This window comes from Tenrec ecaudatus, chromosome 1 (assembly GCF_050624435.1).
Source record: "Tenrec ecaudatus isolate mTenEca1 chromosome 1, mTenEca1.hap1, whole genome shotgun sequence".
NCBI lineage: Eukaryota > Metazoa > Chordata > Mammalia > Afrosoricida > Tenrecidae > Tenrec > Tenrec ecaudatus.
This window is the reverse complement of record NC_134530.1, coordinates 155,802,056-155,815,660: the sequence shown is the minus strand read 5'-3', so window position 1 is coordinate 155,815,660 and position 13,605 is coordinate 155,802,056. Positions and strand designations below refer to the sequence as shown.

Below are 13,605 nucleotides of genomic sequence, written 5' to 3'. Positions count from 1 at the left end.
CTGCTCAGGTGACCCCCCCCAGCACCTTGAGGCAAACATAGGTGCAAGGGTTCAAACCATAAGCTTACGGGTGCTAAGAAGCAGCAGAGCAACTTGGGCGGTGGCTTTGATACATATATTGAATACAGAGACATACTATGTAACGTACAGAACGCGTCATGGGCCTTAATCTCTGGTCCTCCTGAGGCAGGCTCCCATGGCAGTGAGGTCTGGATGTTCTCATCCTCGTAAGCACCCAGCCCACTGCCCAGCACGTTAAGCGTGTCCCTGGTTGAATTCTGCTCACTAATGGGCACGTTTGTGATGGTGCCGCAAACCAGAGAAACACGTGATCTACTCACATGGATTAGGCTGGAAAACTCAATGGGGGCAGTTCTCCTGTCACATGGAGTTGCTGACACGCTCCCAAATATAAAGTGCCACCGGAACCTAAAATAGATATTCCATGTTCCCTCTAGTGAGTTTAGTCAATATGCATCTGAAAAAACCCCCGCAAGGATCCTGTCTCAGCCCTCTACCCCTACCCTCCACACTCCTGCAGCCCAAATCAAGCGCCAGGGCTGCCCTCCGGTGGTTCTGAAAGGTAATGCAAGACAAAGAAACGGGGAGTTTGGGGCGGCCTTTATTGGATGGAGGCTTATTGCTGCTTCATGGGGCTCAGAGGGATTTGGAGGCGGAAGCAGTGTCAGTGGCCCACGGTGAGTCCTGGGATGTGGCTCTCCTCTCCCGGTTGGTCACAGTGGTAGGGTTCTTCAAAAAGCCTTGGAGGCGGGACCAGTGAGCCCCAAAGTTAGAAGTGGAACTGGAAGGCCTCGGTCACGTGCTGCTTCCACGCCTCCAGGCTGGGCAGCGGTGAGGAGATGCCCATGACGTGCCAGGTCTCCCCATCCGACACCACCGAGGTCTGGTAAGACAGCAGCTGCACGTCTGCCTCTGCCAGCAGGCCTGCGGAACAGAAGACACCCTGGTTGGCAACAACATGGAAAAGGAGGAGGGAGGGGCAGGGGGTTGGATGAGACGTGGGGGCTGCAGTGACCAAAGCTGGGGCCCCCTGGGTGGTGCAAAAAGTGGAGTGCTCCACCACGCGTGGAGGGGTTGGCATTTCAGACAGAGGTGGTTGCCCTGAAAGCACGGTGGGCCAAGGAGAGCATGCCTCTGAATGCAAACGAGGGTGGTACACCCCTCCCCCCCAAAAAGAATTGTTTCTCAAAGCTATATATTTTTAAATTTTTCAAAACAACTTTATCACCTTCAAAGTATTATTCTCCATTACATCTAATACTTTGTCAAATCTGGAATTCTATTCTTGGAAACATTTTTCAAACTCATCTGTTTGGATGGCTGACAGCATCTCCCTCGATTTTTTTCTCACCTCTTCTACATTTCCAAATCACTGATCTTTCATGTCCCTCTGCATTCGTGGAAACAAAAAGGAGTCCCATGGAGTGAGGTCAGGTGAATAAGGTGTTTGGGGCAAGAGAGGTATGCTGTTTTTTGCCAAAAACTGGTGCTCTGAGATGGCAGCGTGAACAGTTGCATTGTCGTGCTGGCAAAACCAGTCCCCAGTCTGCCACAGATCATGCCTTTTTTTTTTTGTTCCACACTGTTACACAATCTTCTCAAAATCTCTAAATAGAAAGTTTGATGAACAGTCTGACCTGGTGGAATGAACTCCAAATGCATTATCCCCCTCACATAAAAAAAACCCCAAAAAACCCAGATGACTATTGTCTTGATTTTTTTTTTTCATTTGACAAGATTTTGGGGAGGTCAAAGTGACGGTGGTGTCTTTCACTGGCTTGCTTGATGTTTGCTTTCGAGGTCATAAGAATAGCACCACATCTCGTCACCAGTAATGGCCTTGGGGAAACAAAGTCTGGGTCACTTTGGAGCTGTTCTTTCAAAGCATGGCATGTTTCCACTCAATACTCTTTGTTGGTCAATCAGAATCTGAGGCACACATTTCGCAGTGACCCTTCTCAGTCCCAAATCTTCCACTTCAATCCACTGATCCGAGCGCCAAGACAGTCCGGATAGCTTCCCATCTCTGCAATGGTTCATGGTCTGTCTTCAAGCACAAGTGCTCAGATTTTCTCGACGTTTTCATCCGTTAGGGAAGTGACGGATGTCCAGAATGAGGTTTGTCATCAATTGCTATAGTTTATTGTGCCAGCCTGGCCGATAAACACAAGTAGGATTAACTGAAGGGCAGAGGGATAAATGGCTTGGTGAGCCTCACCTTGGTTGTTCTGTGCCTCAGTTTAAAGGGGTACACTACCTGTGGGATGCCTAGCCTGTGGGCTGTGTCGCTGTAAGTTGAGGTCCCTTTAAGCCCACACGATTGGAATGTTCATCTCTGGAGCTGGGGACTGACAGTTGATGACAGTTGGGGACCTGCCTTGCTGTTTGCTGCCTGGCTATATATAGCCCAGCTCTCTCTACAGAAGGGGACTGGCTCCTAGCAGCTCTCAAAACTCGAAGGACTGTGGGAAGGGAGGGGAAAAAAAGAGGACCTGATGCAAAGGGCTTAAGTGAAAATGATTAGGGCAAAGAATGTACAGATGTGCTTTATACAATTGATGTATGTATATGTATGGATTGTGATAAGAGTTGTATGAGCCCCTAATAAAATGTTTTTAAAACAAAACAAAACAAAAAACTCGAAGGACTGCTAGTGTCTCACTGCTTTATAATTTAACTGTTAATTTCTTGTATTATCTATCTGTATATTATTTAACGGTTTATTTCTTGAATTATATATCTATCCTTATAAATATATTTATAAATAATTACTAGCTATCTGGTTTGTCTTTCTCGAGAACCCTGTCCAATATATCGGTCAACATTTCGTCTTTTTTTAAATGAAAAAACCACTCCTACACTTGAGTTTTTTTTCTCCCCATAGCTTTATCCTAGTAAGCTGTGTTCAACATCACAACAGTTCCTGCTGTGTTTTTCCTGAGCAGGAAACAAAATTTCACAGTCAGCACGCTGTTCTCTTAAAAACTGACCATGACCAAAATTGAGGCGCAAGGGAAACTGCTTTTATGAAAAAAGTCACTGTGACCAGAGAGAACCTTCCCAGGTGACACCACTGGGTGCACTAACTCAAAGCGAGTTGGTCGATGTTCACTGAGTGGAAAAGATGTGTATGTCCAGCGGAGTTTGGGGGGTTGAGGTACCCCTTCATATAAAGCCAAACCAAACTTTCAAAAACACAGAGGTTTGAATAATCAACCATTTGAGGTCAAAGGGGCAGGATTCACTCAAAGACAAAGGTCAGAAGGGCTAGGAAAGGGAGGAAGTGGGATCCGGATGGGACACTGGGGGTGGGGGTGAGATGAAACAAGTGGTCTGAAGTGTTGTCTGGACAGCTCTGTACACCTTTTCCCATTCACTATTCAATTACTTATTGTTTAAGCTCATGAGCAGCTACTAAGGTGCAACTGCTGGTCTCTCCCTATCTGGAGGAAAGAAGATTGGAAGAAAAAAATCATAGGCCCATGAAAAAAAATAATGGGATGAGTGAAGGGTCCACTCAAAACTCAGTCTCCATGACTCTCAGACAAGAAGAGCTAGACAGTGCCCGAGAACCCCTTCCGATACTCTGAAAGACACCGACTGCCTTAGCAGGTCCTGGGTGGAGTGAGAGAAAAAACATGGAACAAAACTCAAATTTACATAAAAAGCCAGGAGGCATACTGATCAGGTAGAGACGGTTAAAAACCCAAAGACAATGGTGTTCAGTCACACTTCAAGTCTGAAAAATACCTGACCTTCCGCGGCCTGATTTTCAGGCAAACCGTGGAGAGGTAGGTGTATTGGGGGAACAGCAGCACTAGTGAGTGAGGCACCCTCCTTACAGCCATCAGCCATTCCCGTGCAAAGGGGCCCAAGGACCAAGTTCAGAATGGTTAGGAAGGAAGAGGAATGGAGACAGGCAACAAGGGGAGGAAGTGGAATAAATACATGAGGTGGCATTGCGGGGACTGCAATCGGTGACACAAACAAATATGTCTAGAGATTGTGGACTGGAAAACCGATCTGCTCGTAACATTAGCCCCCAGAGAAAAGGCCTCCGGAGGAGTTCTACTCTGTACACAAGGGGTCGTGCCAACTGGCACCAACTCCACTGCAAGCAACAGCACCGTCAAAGCAGCGAGGGAGAACCACGGCGGCCACGGAATCCAAGCCATCGGCGCTGGAAGGAGCAAGTGCAATTGGCCAGCTTCCCCCCGCTGTCCCAGAGCCTGGGCGCACCCTGGCTGTCGGGCACAGAGGAGAGGTCCAGACAGCTGTAGCCCTTTTGACTTGCCGACCGCCGCTTTCGCTAGACTCAGAGTAAGAGTGGAAAGCAGGGGGATGTTCTGCTGGGCACCTTGGCAAGGATGGCAAAGTGCAGGCCTCTGAGCCTGACACGCCCTCTGCCAAACCTGGATGTGCTCCCAGCCGGCCCCCGGGGACCAGAGTTCAGCATAGCGGCAGGATCGAGATGCCCACAGCTGCTGGAGGGGCTGCCCCGGCAGGCTCGGCTACAGCCTGGTTGGGCATCAGGACCTGTGGTCAGGAGAAGGTCCTATGGTCAGGGCTAAGGTCCTGGGAGCTTGGGTCTCAGGCACGGTCAACACATCTAGGTCAGCAGGAGCTCTGGTCCCGACCTTCACACCGCTCTGCAGCCTTGAAGAAGGAAGGCCCTTCCCTTCTCTGCAGGCAGTCCATTGCTCTTACTGGCCTGGAAATGGGTGTGACAGACCCACAGCAGGATGCGGACAGAGCTGCTCTGCGGTGTGGAGAAGAGGCAGAACATCTGTGGGGCCCATTCTCAGGGACAGAAAACCCCATCCCTTCCTCCAGGGTGCCAGCAGTCCCCATAGGCCCCTCCCTCCTCACCAATCATGGTAGGCAGCATGGCAGGGTTGGAGGGCTGAGCACGGAACATGAGCAGAGGCAGGCCCCTGCGCAGAGTCACTTCTGGTCTGAAGACTGCTCCGTTCAGTGCCTGCAGCACAGGTGTGGTGCCTTGAACGGAGCCCACAGCTTGGTAGGGGGCACCTGCCAGGGTCACGGTCAGGAGGCATTCCCCACAGCCCTGTTCCCCGGATGGGGCAGCGGTGTGGGAGGTGGTCACCTGTGAAGAGAAAGCAAGGAGGCCGTGATTCATCCCCACAGCATCACGTCCACCCTCCCCTCGGCTAAACAGGCCACTGGTCGAGCTGAGACACAATGCTACGTTCAGATGCAGCGGGGGAGACAGCTAAGCTTGCGCCCTTGGGCACTGGCTTCCTGGGATGGCCGCTGGCTCTCTGGAGGAGGGACACAGCGATCTTACAGGTGCAAATTTGCGAGAGGCGGCAGTGGAAGAGAGGGAGGCAGCGGGCCATGGATGACTCAGCCTGGCCTCTCCCACTATGACTTACTGCTTTTCAGTGCAGGGTCAGTGGCCCAGCTGGGCAGATGGTAGTTGGAAGGGAGGAGGAATGAGGTGGGGTGTAGGATGCAGAAGGGTTTTCCCCAGGTTGTCCCCAAAATACCTGTCAAACCTAAGACGCTGCAAGCAACACATGGTAAATGACAGTATACTTGGAGGTCAATGTCAACTGCTTAGAGGTTATCTGCCTGAGGTCATCAACCATCTAGAGCAGTCAGGTGCTATAGTTTGTCTCACCCTAAGTAGGCCCCACTATCTGCTGATAAGAATAGATTATCTCACTGAAGGAGAGCCCAGAGACAAGGTGGAGGCAACTCAAGGAAGACCAAGGTTAGGCCGCCATCTTGAATCTAGGGTCCGCCCATCTCGTCACAGGTGTACCCTTAGTGCCACCCCTTCCGATTGTATGCACACCACTAGCTCGTCCCCTTCCTGTCACGCATATGCCTCATGGACAGCGCCTTCCTGCTCCGTATGTGGTTACCTGTAATCAGTGGGACCTGCATGCCCCCTAAGGATATAAAAGCCTTGGTCAGAACTATATTCACTCTCCCTCCTCCTCCTCCTCCTGCTCTCTGCGTGGACCCGGCTGCTGAGATCATGGCCGTCCGGCAGGTGAGCAATTGGATGCCTCATGTTGTCTGAAGTCTCTTTAATTTTACGCCTCAGTTACACACCCGCCTCTTGGAACTGTTCGATTGTGGGGGCTGGTACCCTATAGTGGGGAAGGAGGAAGTTGGGAGATAGGGGAGGAAACCTCTGTTTGGAGTTCCTGGGTGATTCACATGGCTCATTCTCTAGCCTGGAAACCGAGAGATCTGGAGGCTTGAGCCCATCCATGGGAAACTCTAGAGTGCACAGTTCTGTTCTGACATGAGTCGGAATCGACTTGATGGCAGCGGATTCCAAACACGGCTCTGGGCTTCCACTGCCCGTGTGCGGCCAGCTAGCTCCCCTAGGCTGAGCAACTCAAACTTTGATCTGCGAAAGGGGTCAAAGGTGAAGAGGCAAGGGAAGCAGCGAGGGGCAGGAGAGGATGCGTGGGGTACTCTGCTTGCTCTCAAGGTTGGCGAGCTCATCAGGAAGTGGAGCACCGAGGGTGAAGGAACACTGGGGGCTGGGCAGGGGCCTGGGGTTCGGGGCCCTCTCCGAGTCCTCAGCAGGCCAGATGCTGCCTGGAGCCTTGGCCAGGTTGCCGTTCTCCTCTGCAGAAAGATGGAGTGTTAGGGATGGGATTGCGTGTCTAGATACATGCATGGACACCCTGACGCCTGTACCTGGAAATAAAAGGGGGTTTCAGAAGGTTTTGTAGGAAAATTCTATCTCTATCCATTCTATTTTTCCGCAAACTTTTGAAGCCCCCTGGTATGACACTGTGTGGAAATAGGAATTTTTCTTTTGAGCGGTTTATGAAGTCATACCAATGATAGAAGGTGGGTCCTCAACATAATCACCTCGAGGACTATTTAAAAAAAACAAAACACAGCTCACTGGCATGAGCCAGTGCAGTTCATAGCAGCCGCCTAAGACAGAGCAGAACTGCCCTGAGAGTTTCGGAGAGTATCCCTCTCGAAAGGAGTGGGCAGCCTCATCTTCCTCCCGAGGAGCAGCTGCTGGGTTTGAATTAACTGCTGACCTTTCGGGTCACAACCCAGGGAGTGGACACTCCGCGCCAGGGCTCTCATGGGTCATAGAAGCGGCTCAGAGGCACGCCAGGAAAGACGCCGAATGAAGACAGGCATATGGGACAGAACACCTGGGTTTGCCGGCAGCTGCGAGAAGCTGAGAGGGACACGGATGGCCCTCCCTGGTGGGGCCACCCCCTGAATTTAGAGCTCTAGTCCCTCTGGACTGGGAGAAATAACCTTGTGCTTCAAACCCACCTGCCTGAGGTTTTGTTTTGTCCACAGCCCTACCGCGCCAAGCAATGGGGACACTACTATCCTGTTGCCTGTCACACTCATGCCGTCTTCACAGTGACCTTCAGAGGTGGACAGCACACCGTCCTCTCAGAGACCCAGGGTATATACTCGGTGAGTAGGACTGTAGAGAGCCCTGGTACCAATGTGGCACGCATCGGACTGCTAACCGTAAGATTAGCAGTTCGAAACCACCAGCGACTCCAAGGAGGAAAGGTGAGGCTGTCCACTCCCGTAAAGGTTTAAGGTCTTGTAAACCCACAGGGGCAGTTTTACTCTATCCTATGGGATGGCCATGAGTCCGAAGTGACTCTACGGTCATGGGGTGAGGGGTAAGGCTATAGTGAAGGCGGGAAGGGGCAGGGGTGGGGCGTACATTAAGTCCAGCTTCCTTCACCAGCAGCTTAGCGTTCACCAAGTTCACCTCCGCCTGATTGGAGGCCTCTTTCAGGAGGCCCACAATGACGGCGGGGCTCAGGCAGTTCCCGGCGTTCTTCAGGGATGTTCCTGGGAACCAAGAGAAACTACCATTAAGACCCTGTTGGGAACACGGGATGGGCAGCAGGCTGCTGACCCCATCTCACTCATTCACGGCCCCAAGAGACTGCGCTTTTCCTCCCGGGGGCTCAGAGCCAGCTGGGGCAGGGGCACCCTGGGGTCCCAGCTGGGAAACCTGGAATGCTCTCCACCTCTCCCTGCCCTGAGAAACGCCTCTGGAAGACTCAGATAGACCCCACTTCGTGCCGCCCCTCTATTCGCCTTCCTAGAGGTCACACTGGGAGAACTCCCTACTTGCACCCCTTCCTGCCACCCGGTGTCTTGTGGGCCTTAGGAAATGGAAACAGAAGGGATTGCTGGGTCACCCTCTCACATCCCTCTGTGACCTAGTCTCAATATCTTCAGGGCCTGGGCACTAGTGTCTCCACCCTCTTCTCTACCCAAAGTACATCAGTGCCCAGCAGTCACAGGGGAAGGACATACCCCCCTGGCCTCTCAACCACATCTGCCCAGGGCTGGGTCCCCTCCAGAGGCATCCAGAGCCTGCTCTGTGTCCTTGAGGAGTTTGGACAAAGGGCACCCCGGGTTCCCATCCCCACCCACTCTGTGGCTGAGCAAACACTCCCAAGGGCACACACTGCTCAATATGTCACAGAACACACCAGCCACCCCCCACCCCCAACAGCCTCCCCTCCTCTCACATCACAAGAGAAGGGGAAGTCACATGGTAGGTTAGCAGCAGGTTCAAACCCAAAGCTAACATCCTGTTGCTTCATGGGGCCTCCCTCCTCAGATCCTCTGCTTCCTGCAGGCAAGTCTGCCTCGTGTGAGAGATCTCCTGGACCCCAACAATGTACATGTCAAAAACCCGGCACAAACAGAATTTGTGGGCATTAAACCTACTGCCCCCAACAGGATGTGGGAAATCACCTGACCAGGCTCTAAGTCACCTCCGGATCTATGATCTGCTCTGCGGTCTGTCACCCTCAGCTGGGTGCAGTGTCCTTGCCGCTCATCTCCCTCCCTTGACAGGGCCCCCAGCTCCTCCAGTGCAGGTGACAATATCTGGACTCACCCTGTGTCACCACTTGGATGGTCCCTTTGGGGGAACCAGCCCAGGCTCGCATCAGTGTCCCCAGAGCTTCTGCCAGACCAATCCACGGCTTGGTGTGTGGAGAGAAGGCACTGGTAAGGGCCTGGGCATTGACCTGCAGAGAAGGGAGGAGGACGGAGGGCAGGAAGAGGCAGGCCGGGGTGTGCCCGCCCAACTCCTAAGTCAGCCTCTTGCTGCCACATGGAGAGCAGATGGCAAAGGGCCACCCTTGCTGGGGTGCCTGGTGGGTAGCAACTGCTCCCCAGTCACCAGGCAGGCAATGGCTTGCCCTTATCAAGCAGAGAGAGAAGGCCAAGATCTCTCAACGTGGCTGGAGGCCAGCCAGTTCTCCCCTCGCCCCTTAGCTCCTTGGGGACACTCCGGGTGAGGGCAAAGGCACGACACAGGCCACAGGGAAGCTTTACGTCCTGGCGTTTGTCCTCACAGAAACTAGAGCGAGGCAAGGTAAAAGGCCACGGAGCATGGACCGTGGTGAGGCTTTCAGCTCCGCTAAGATTTATTCCCGGAAAACCCACAGGGGCAGCTGTACTCTCAGTCTCTGTGGAGTGAGTGGTGAACCCAGTGAAGGAAAGGCACGAACCCACAGGCTTGGTGCCGATTCAGACTCACAGTGACTCTATCGGACAGAGTAGACTGCCCAGGGTGTCCAAGGCTGGGAATCTTTATGGAAGCAGACTGCCTTGCCTCGGCCTCGACTTTCTCCAGCAGTGGCCGCTGGCTCTCAACCCCCGACCTTCTGGTTGGTAGCCCAGCCCTGAAGCTGCCGTGGGCAGTGTGTGTAAGAGGGGCTTCAAAAGCTCATACAAGAGTAGAAATGAAAGATGACAGAATCGTCCCACAAGCTTTTCAAAGCCCCTCCTTGCACACTCCAAAAGGCCCCTGGTGGCGTCGTGCATTCCAAGTTGGGCTGCTAACCTCAAGGTCAGCAGTTCGAAACCACGAGCTGCTCCAGCCTCTCTACTGAGTGCACGCGGCACCCCTGGGACTGCAGAAGAGTCTCCAGGAGGAATGACCGAGCAGGAGTTGGAGCGTTAGTCAAGCCAGAAGAAAAAGAAGACAAGATGTGGGGCACGGACACGCCCATGCAATGTGTGCAGCAGGCAAATGTACACGGACCAGGGCCGGGGGAGACGAGGTGAGGGGCCGCCACGGAGGCGGAAGCATCGCGTGAATGCTGGAGCTCGTGGCGATGAATGCGGCTGCAGACGTGGCAGCGCGTGCTGACTGATGCACCGGCGTCAGGAATGATAGGGGCACAGCATGTCGAATCGACTAACTGCACCCTCTCACCACACTGTGCAAATGTGAGGGGCAATGAGGCCGTGGTTTGGAGAAAACAAGGCAGAAGGCTGGTGCGGAGAGTTTGTTGGGGGCGGGGCGGGGGGACCTTCATCTGGGCTCAAAGGCAAGACACGAAGAGGGAGGGGCTCTGGAGGCTCTGCCCGGTGTGAAGGGGCTTTCCACACAGGCCCCCCCACTGGCGGCATGGGCAGTCACCTCAGCAACGCTGCGGCTTCCCAAGGCATGCAGGAACAAAGGGCCCTTTCTCTGGGAGCCTGGCCTGGGAAGCGCCCGCGATCCCCGAAGCACGGTGAAGCTGGGCGCCTCTGCCGCCAGGCCAGGCCGCTGCCAGGCGGGGGCACACGGCTGCTCCACCCGCCCTCCCTCAGCCCCGGCTCTCACCAGCCCCGCCTGGGGATACTTACCACCCCTGCTAGAGACTTGCCCTTCACCATGTCCACGAACTGGATGGCGATTTCCTCCCCGCAGCGGCTCTGGGCTTCCTTGGTGCTGGCACCCAGGTGGGGGCAGCTGATGACGTTCTCGTGGTCCACCAAGGCTCGGTCTCGGGGTGGCTCCTGTCCAGGAAGACACCCTGCCCGTCGATGCCTGTGCTTGGGCCGCCACTTGCCCTCGGGCAGCCCCAGAGCGAAGGGAAGTTGGAGAGGGAGAAGGCAGGGGGAGAGCGACCATCTGCTTTGGGTTTATCAGGCCGTTCACTCAACTCAATCACTGACTCCGCATGAATGTTCACACGAGGCGCACTCAGAGAGACCCCGTGGCACAGGGTCGAAGAGCCCCGTGGGTTTCCGGGCTGTTAACTCGTTACAGGAGTAGCTTAAAGTCCTGGTTTTCTCCCACAGAGCTGCAGGTGGCTTCGAACTGCTGACCTTGCAGTTCGAAGCCCCATGCCACCAGGACGCCACCCCATGAGGGGAGGCTCAAGCTGCCTTGGTGGATCACATTTCACTGGGAGGGCCCAAAGGAGGTGGGGAAGCATTAGCGGGACCCTTAATCTCAGCCCAGCCAGCTTTCAGGTGGTGAGAGCGTGCCAGGGTTCTGTGGTTCTGCCTTCCCCACACCCTGCCCCTTTCCTCCGATTGCGGACCCCAGGGTCGGGGTGGGAGCTGAAGGGGTGTCCTCAGATCTGCACTGGCTCTAACCCCTATGGCTCAGAGGTCTCCCTCCAGGGATGCTCCCCGAGGGCCTTTATTCCCAGATCACTGGTTCTGGCACAGCAGCGTGAGCATCACCACCGGGGACCCGGAGTCAAACCTCAGCACCTAGATGCCTTTGGACAAATATTGATCTCTTGAAGCCTCCCTTTCCCTCTCTCCAGAGTGGGTTGATTCGCATCTACATCATGGCACTGTTGTGAGGTCATGCACCCTTAGAGCCCCTGGGTGGTACAAATGACCGTGTCCTAGGGGGCTAGGCCATCAAACAGCTGAGGTGTGGGTTCACCAGTTTCCTGGGAAGAAAGGCCGGGGCATCTATTCATGCCAAACAAACAACCAAAACCTCACCGACGTCAATCAAGTCAATGCTGACTCACAGCGACCCCACAGGACAGGGTAGAACTGCCCCTGAGACGATAACTTTTTATGTGAGTGGAAAGCCCGGTCTTTCTCCCACAGAGAGGATGGTGGTATTGAACTTCAGACCTTGTGGTTAGCAGTCTGATGCATAAGCACTCTGTTACCAGGGCTCCTCTGGAGACCCTACGGAACGCAGTTACACCCTGGCATGTGGGGCTGCCAGGAGTCTGCATCAGCTCCACAGCCGCTGGTTTCTGCTCCTTTCACAAAGGTGGTCCTCATAGTGTTATCTGTTGACTCCTGCGACGCTCGGCCTCTGCACGCCCGCAGCGCGGCGCCTCTTGTGGGCAGTGTTCTGCATTTCCCCTGCCTGCACCTGGGTTCCTCTCCCAGGCTCAAGGGGGCGCCTCCCACCTGAGAGTCCCTTACGCCCCTTCTGCACACCGGGCAGAATGTATCACCTTTGGGAAAGTAGCTTGACCTTTTCTGGGCTCCCTCCCCAGCTCTGTTGGCTCCTGCTGAACTTTGACCTTGCAGCCTAATGAACCCAAGCCCCAAGATTCCCAAAAGAACACTTTTCGGTGCAGTATTAGGGTGTTCGGATAGGTTGGTAATACAGAGACTGGCCTTCTGCCATCAAGGAGCTTATAATCTACTTCAGCAAAATGACCACAAGGACAAGACAAAAATGCACAGCCGAGGGGCCAGTACCTGCCCCAGGACACCCAGCAAGTAGGCACTGGAGTGAGCAGACCTCTGCCTGGCCCAGAGGCCATGCTTCCTCCCCTGTGTCCCAGACGGAGAGGGACGCCCTGGACCTGGGGCAAACAGTGTGCGCAGAAAGCATGAAAATGCACTTGTCCTGTTCGTTGGGGCGTGTGGGGACGGTCAGTGGCGCAGGGACGGCAGCCCAGTCTGGGGAGTGAGGGGTCCCTTCCACCACTGTTTTCTGAGGGCTTCCTTCCCAGTCCCGGGAAGAGGCTGGCAATGGGTCTGTCAATGGTTCCCACATTGGACCATTTTCGTCAACGAGAGACCTGTAGCCATAAGCACATTCAATCCTTCCCATCCTGCTGCCTTGGCTTCACAGACACTTCCCCACCACACACACACACACACACACACACACACACACACACACACACACACACACACACACGTCAGCAATTGCTCAGACTGCTCTCCAGCTCCTGTCTTCCCCTAAGGGGTCCTGGTGGTGCCGCCGGGTAAGCGCAAGGCCGGCAGTTCAAAAACACCTAGGGAGAAAGACGAGACGCTGGGTCCCCCTGAGATTCCCAGCCTCAGAAACCTCACACCGCGTCACCATCAGTCAGAGTGGACGTGCTGGCAGTGGGCGCAGCTTTGGGTTCGGTCTTTCCCTCGAGTTATGGAAATGGCAGCCGAGGAGATGCGGTCTTATTGAAAGCTTTCAAGAGTCCACACGGCTGCCCCCATGGATCATGGGCCCAAGAAGAGTAAGCAGAGACCCCCCTGGCATGGGACCATGCTGGGCTGGGCTCCTTCTGCCCTGGGGTCTCCGTGCTCCTCCGCCACGGGCTGCCAGGCACTTACCTCGGTAAACACATCCAGCGCTGCCCCACCACACTGGCCTGACTGCAGGGCGCGGAGCAGGGCGCCTTCATCCACAATCCCCCCTCGAGCGCAGTTTACCACACGCACGCCCTTCTTGCACTGGGCAAAAGTGCTGTCATTCAGCAAGCCTGGAAAAAAGAGGGAGTTTCCCTGCTGGCAGGTGCCTGGAATGCCCGTCCTTCCCTCTGGGTCTCAGCTCTCCCTCCTCAGATGCTCCAGGACCAGTCAGGATCT

The 13,605-nt window shown here is 54.5% G+C and overlaps 1 protein-coding gene across 1 annotated transcript in view; it reads right to left on the bottom strand.

Moving 5' to 3' along the window:
• Window positions 1-604: 604 nt before the first annotated feature.
• The window catches only part of PHGDH (phosphoglycerate dehydrogenase), a 44,136-nt gene continuing 31,135 nt past the window's right edge, over window positions 605-13,605 (bottom strand). Inside the window, exons 7-12 of the mRNA XM_075560111.1 lie at window positions 13,351-13,499; window positions 10,666-10,818; window positions 8,921-9,053; window positions 7,724-7,854; window positions 4,891-5,128; window positions 605-945 (exon numbers count right to left, since the gene is read on the bottom strand). Of these exons, the coding sequence (XP_075416226.1) occupies window positions 791-945; window positions 4,891-5,128; window positions 7,724-7,854; window positions 8,921-9,053; window positions 10,666-10,818; window positions 13,351-13,499 (959 nt within the window). The 3' untranslated portion in view covers window positions 605-790. The remainder of the gene's footprint in view (window positions 946-4,890; window positions 5,129-7,723; window positions 7,855-8,920; window positions 9,054-10,665; window positions 10,819-13,350; window positions 13,500-13,605) is intronic.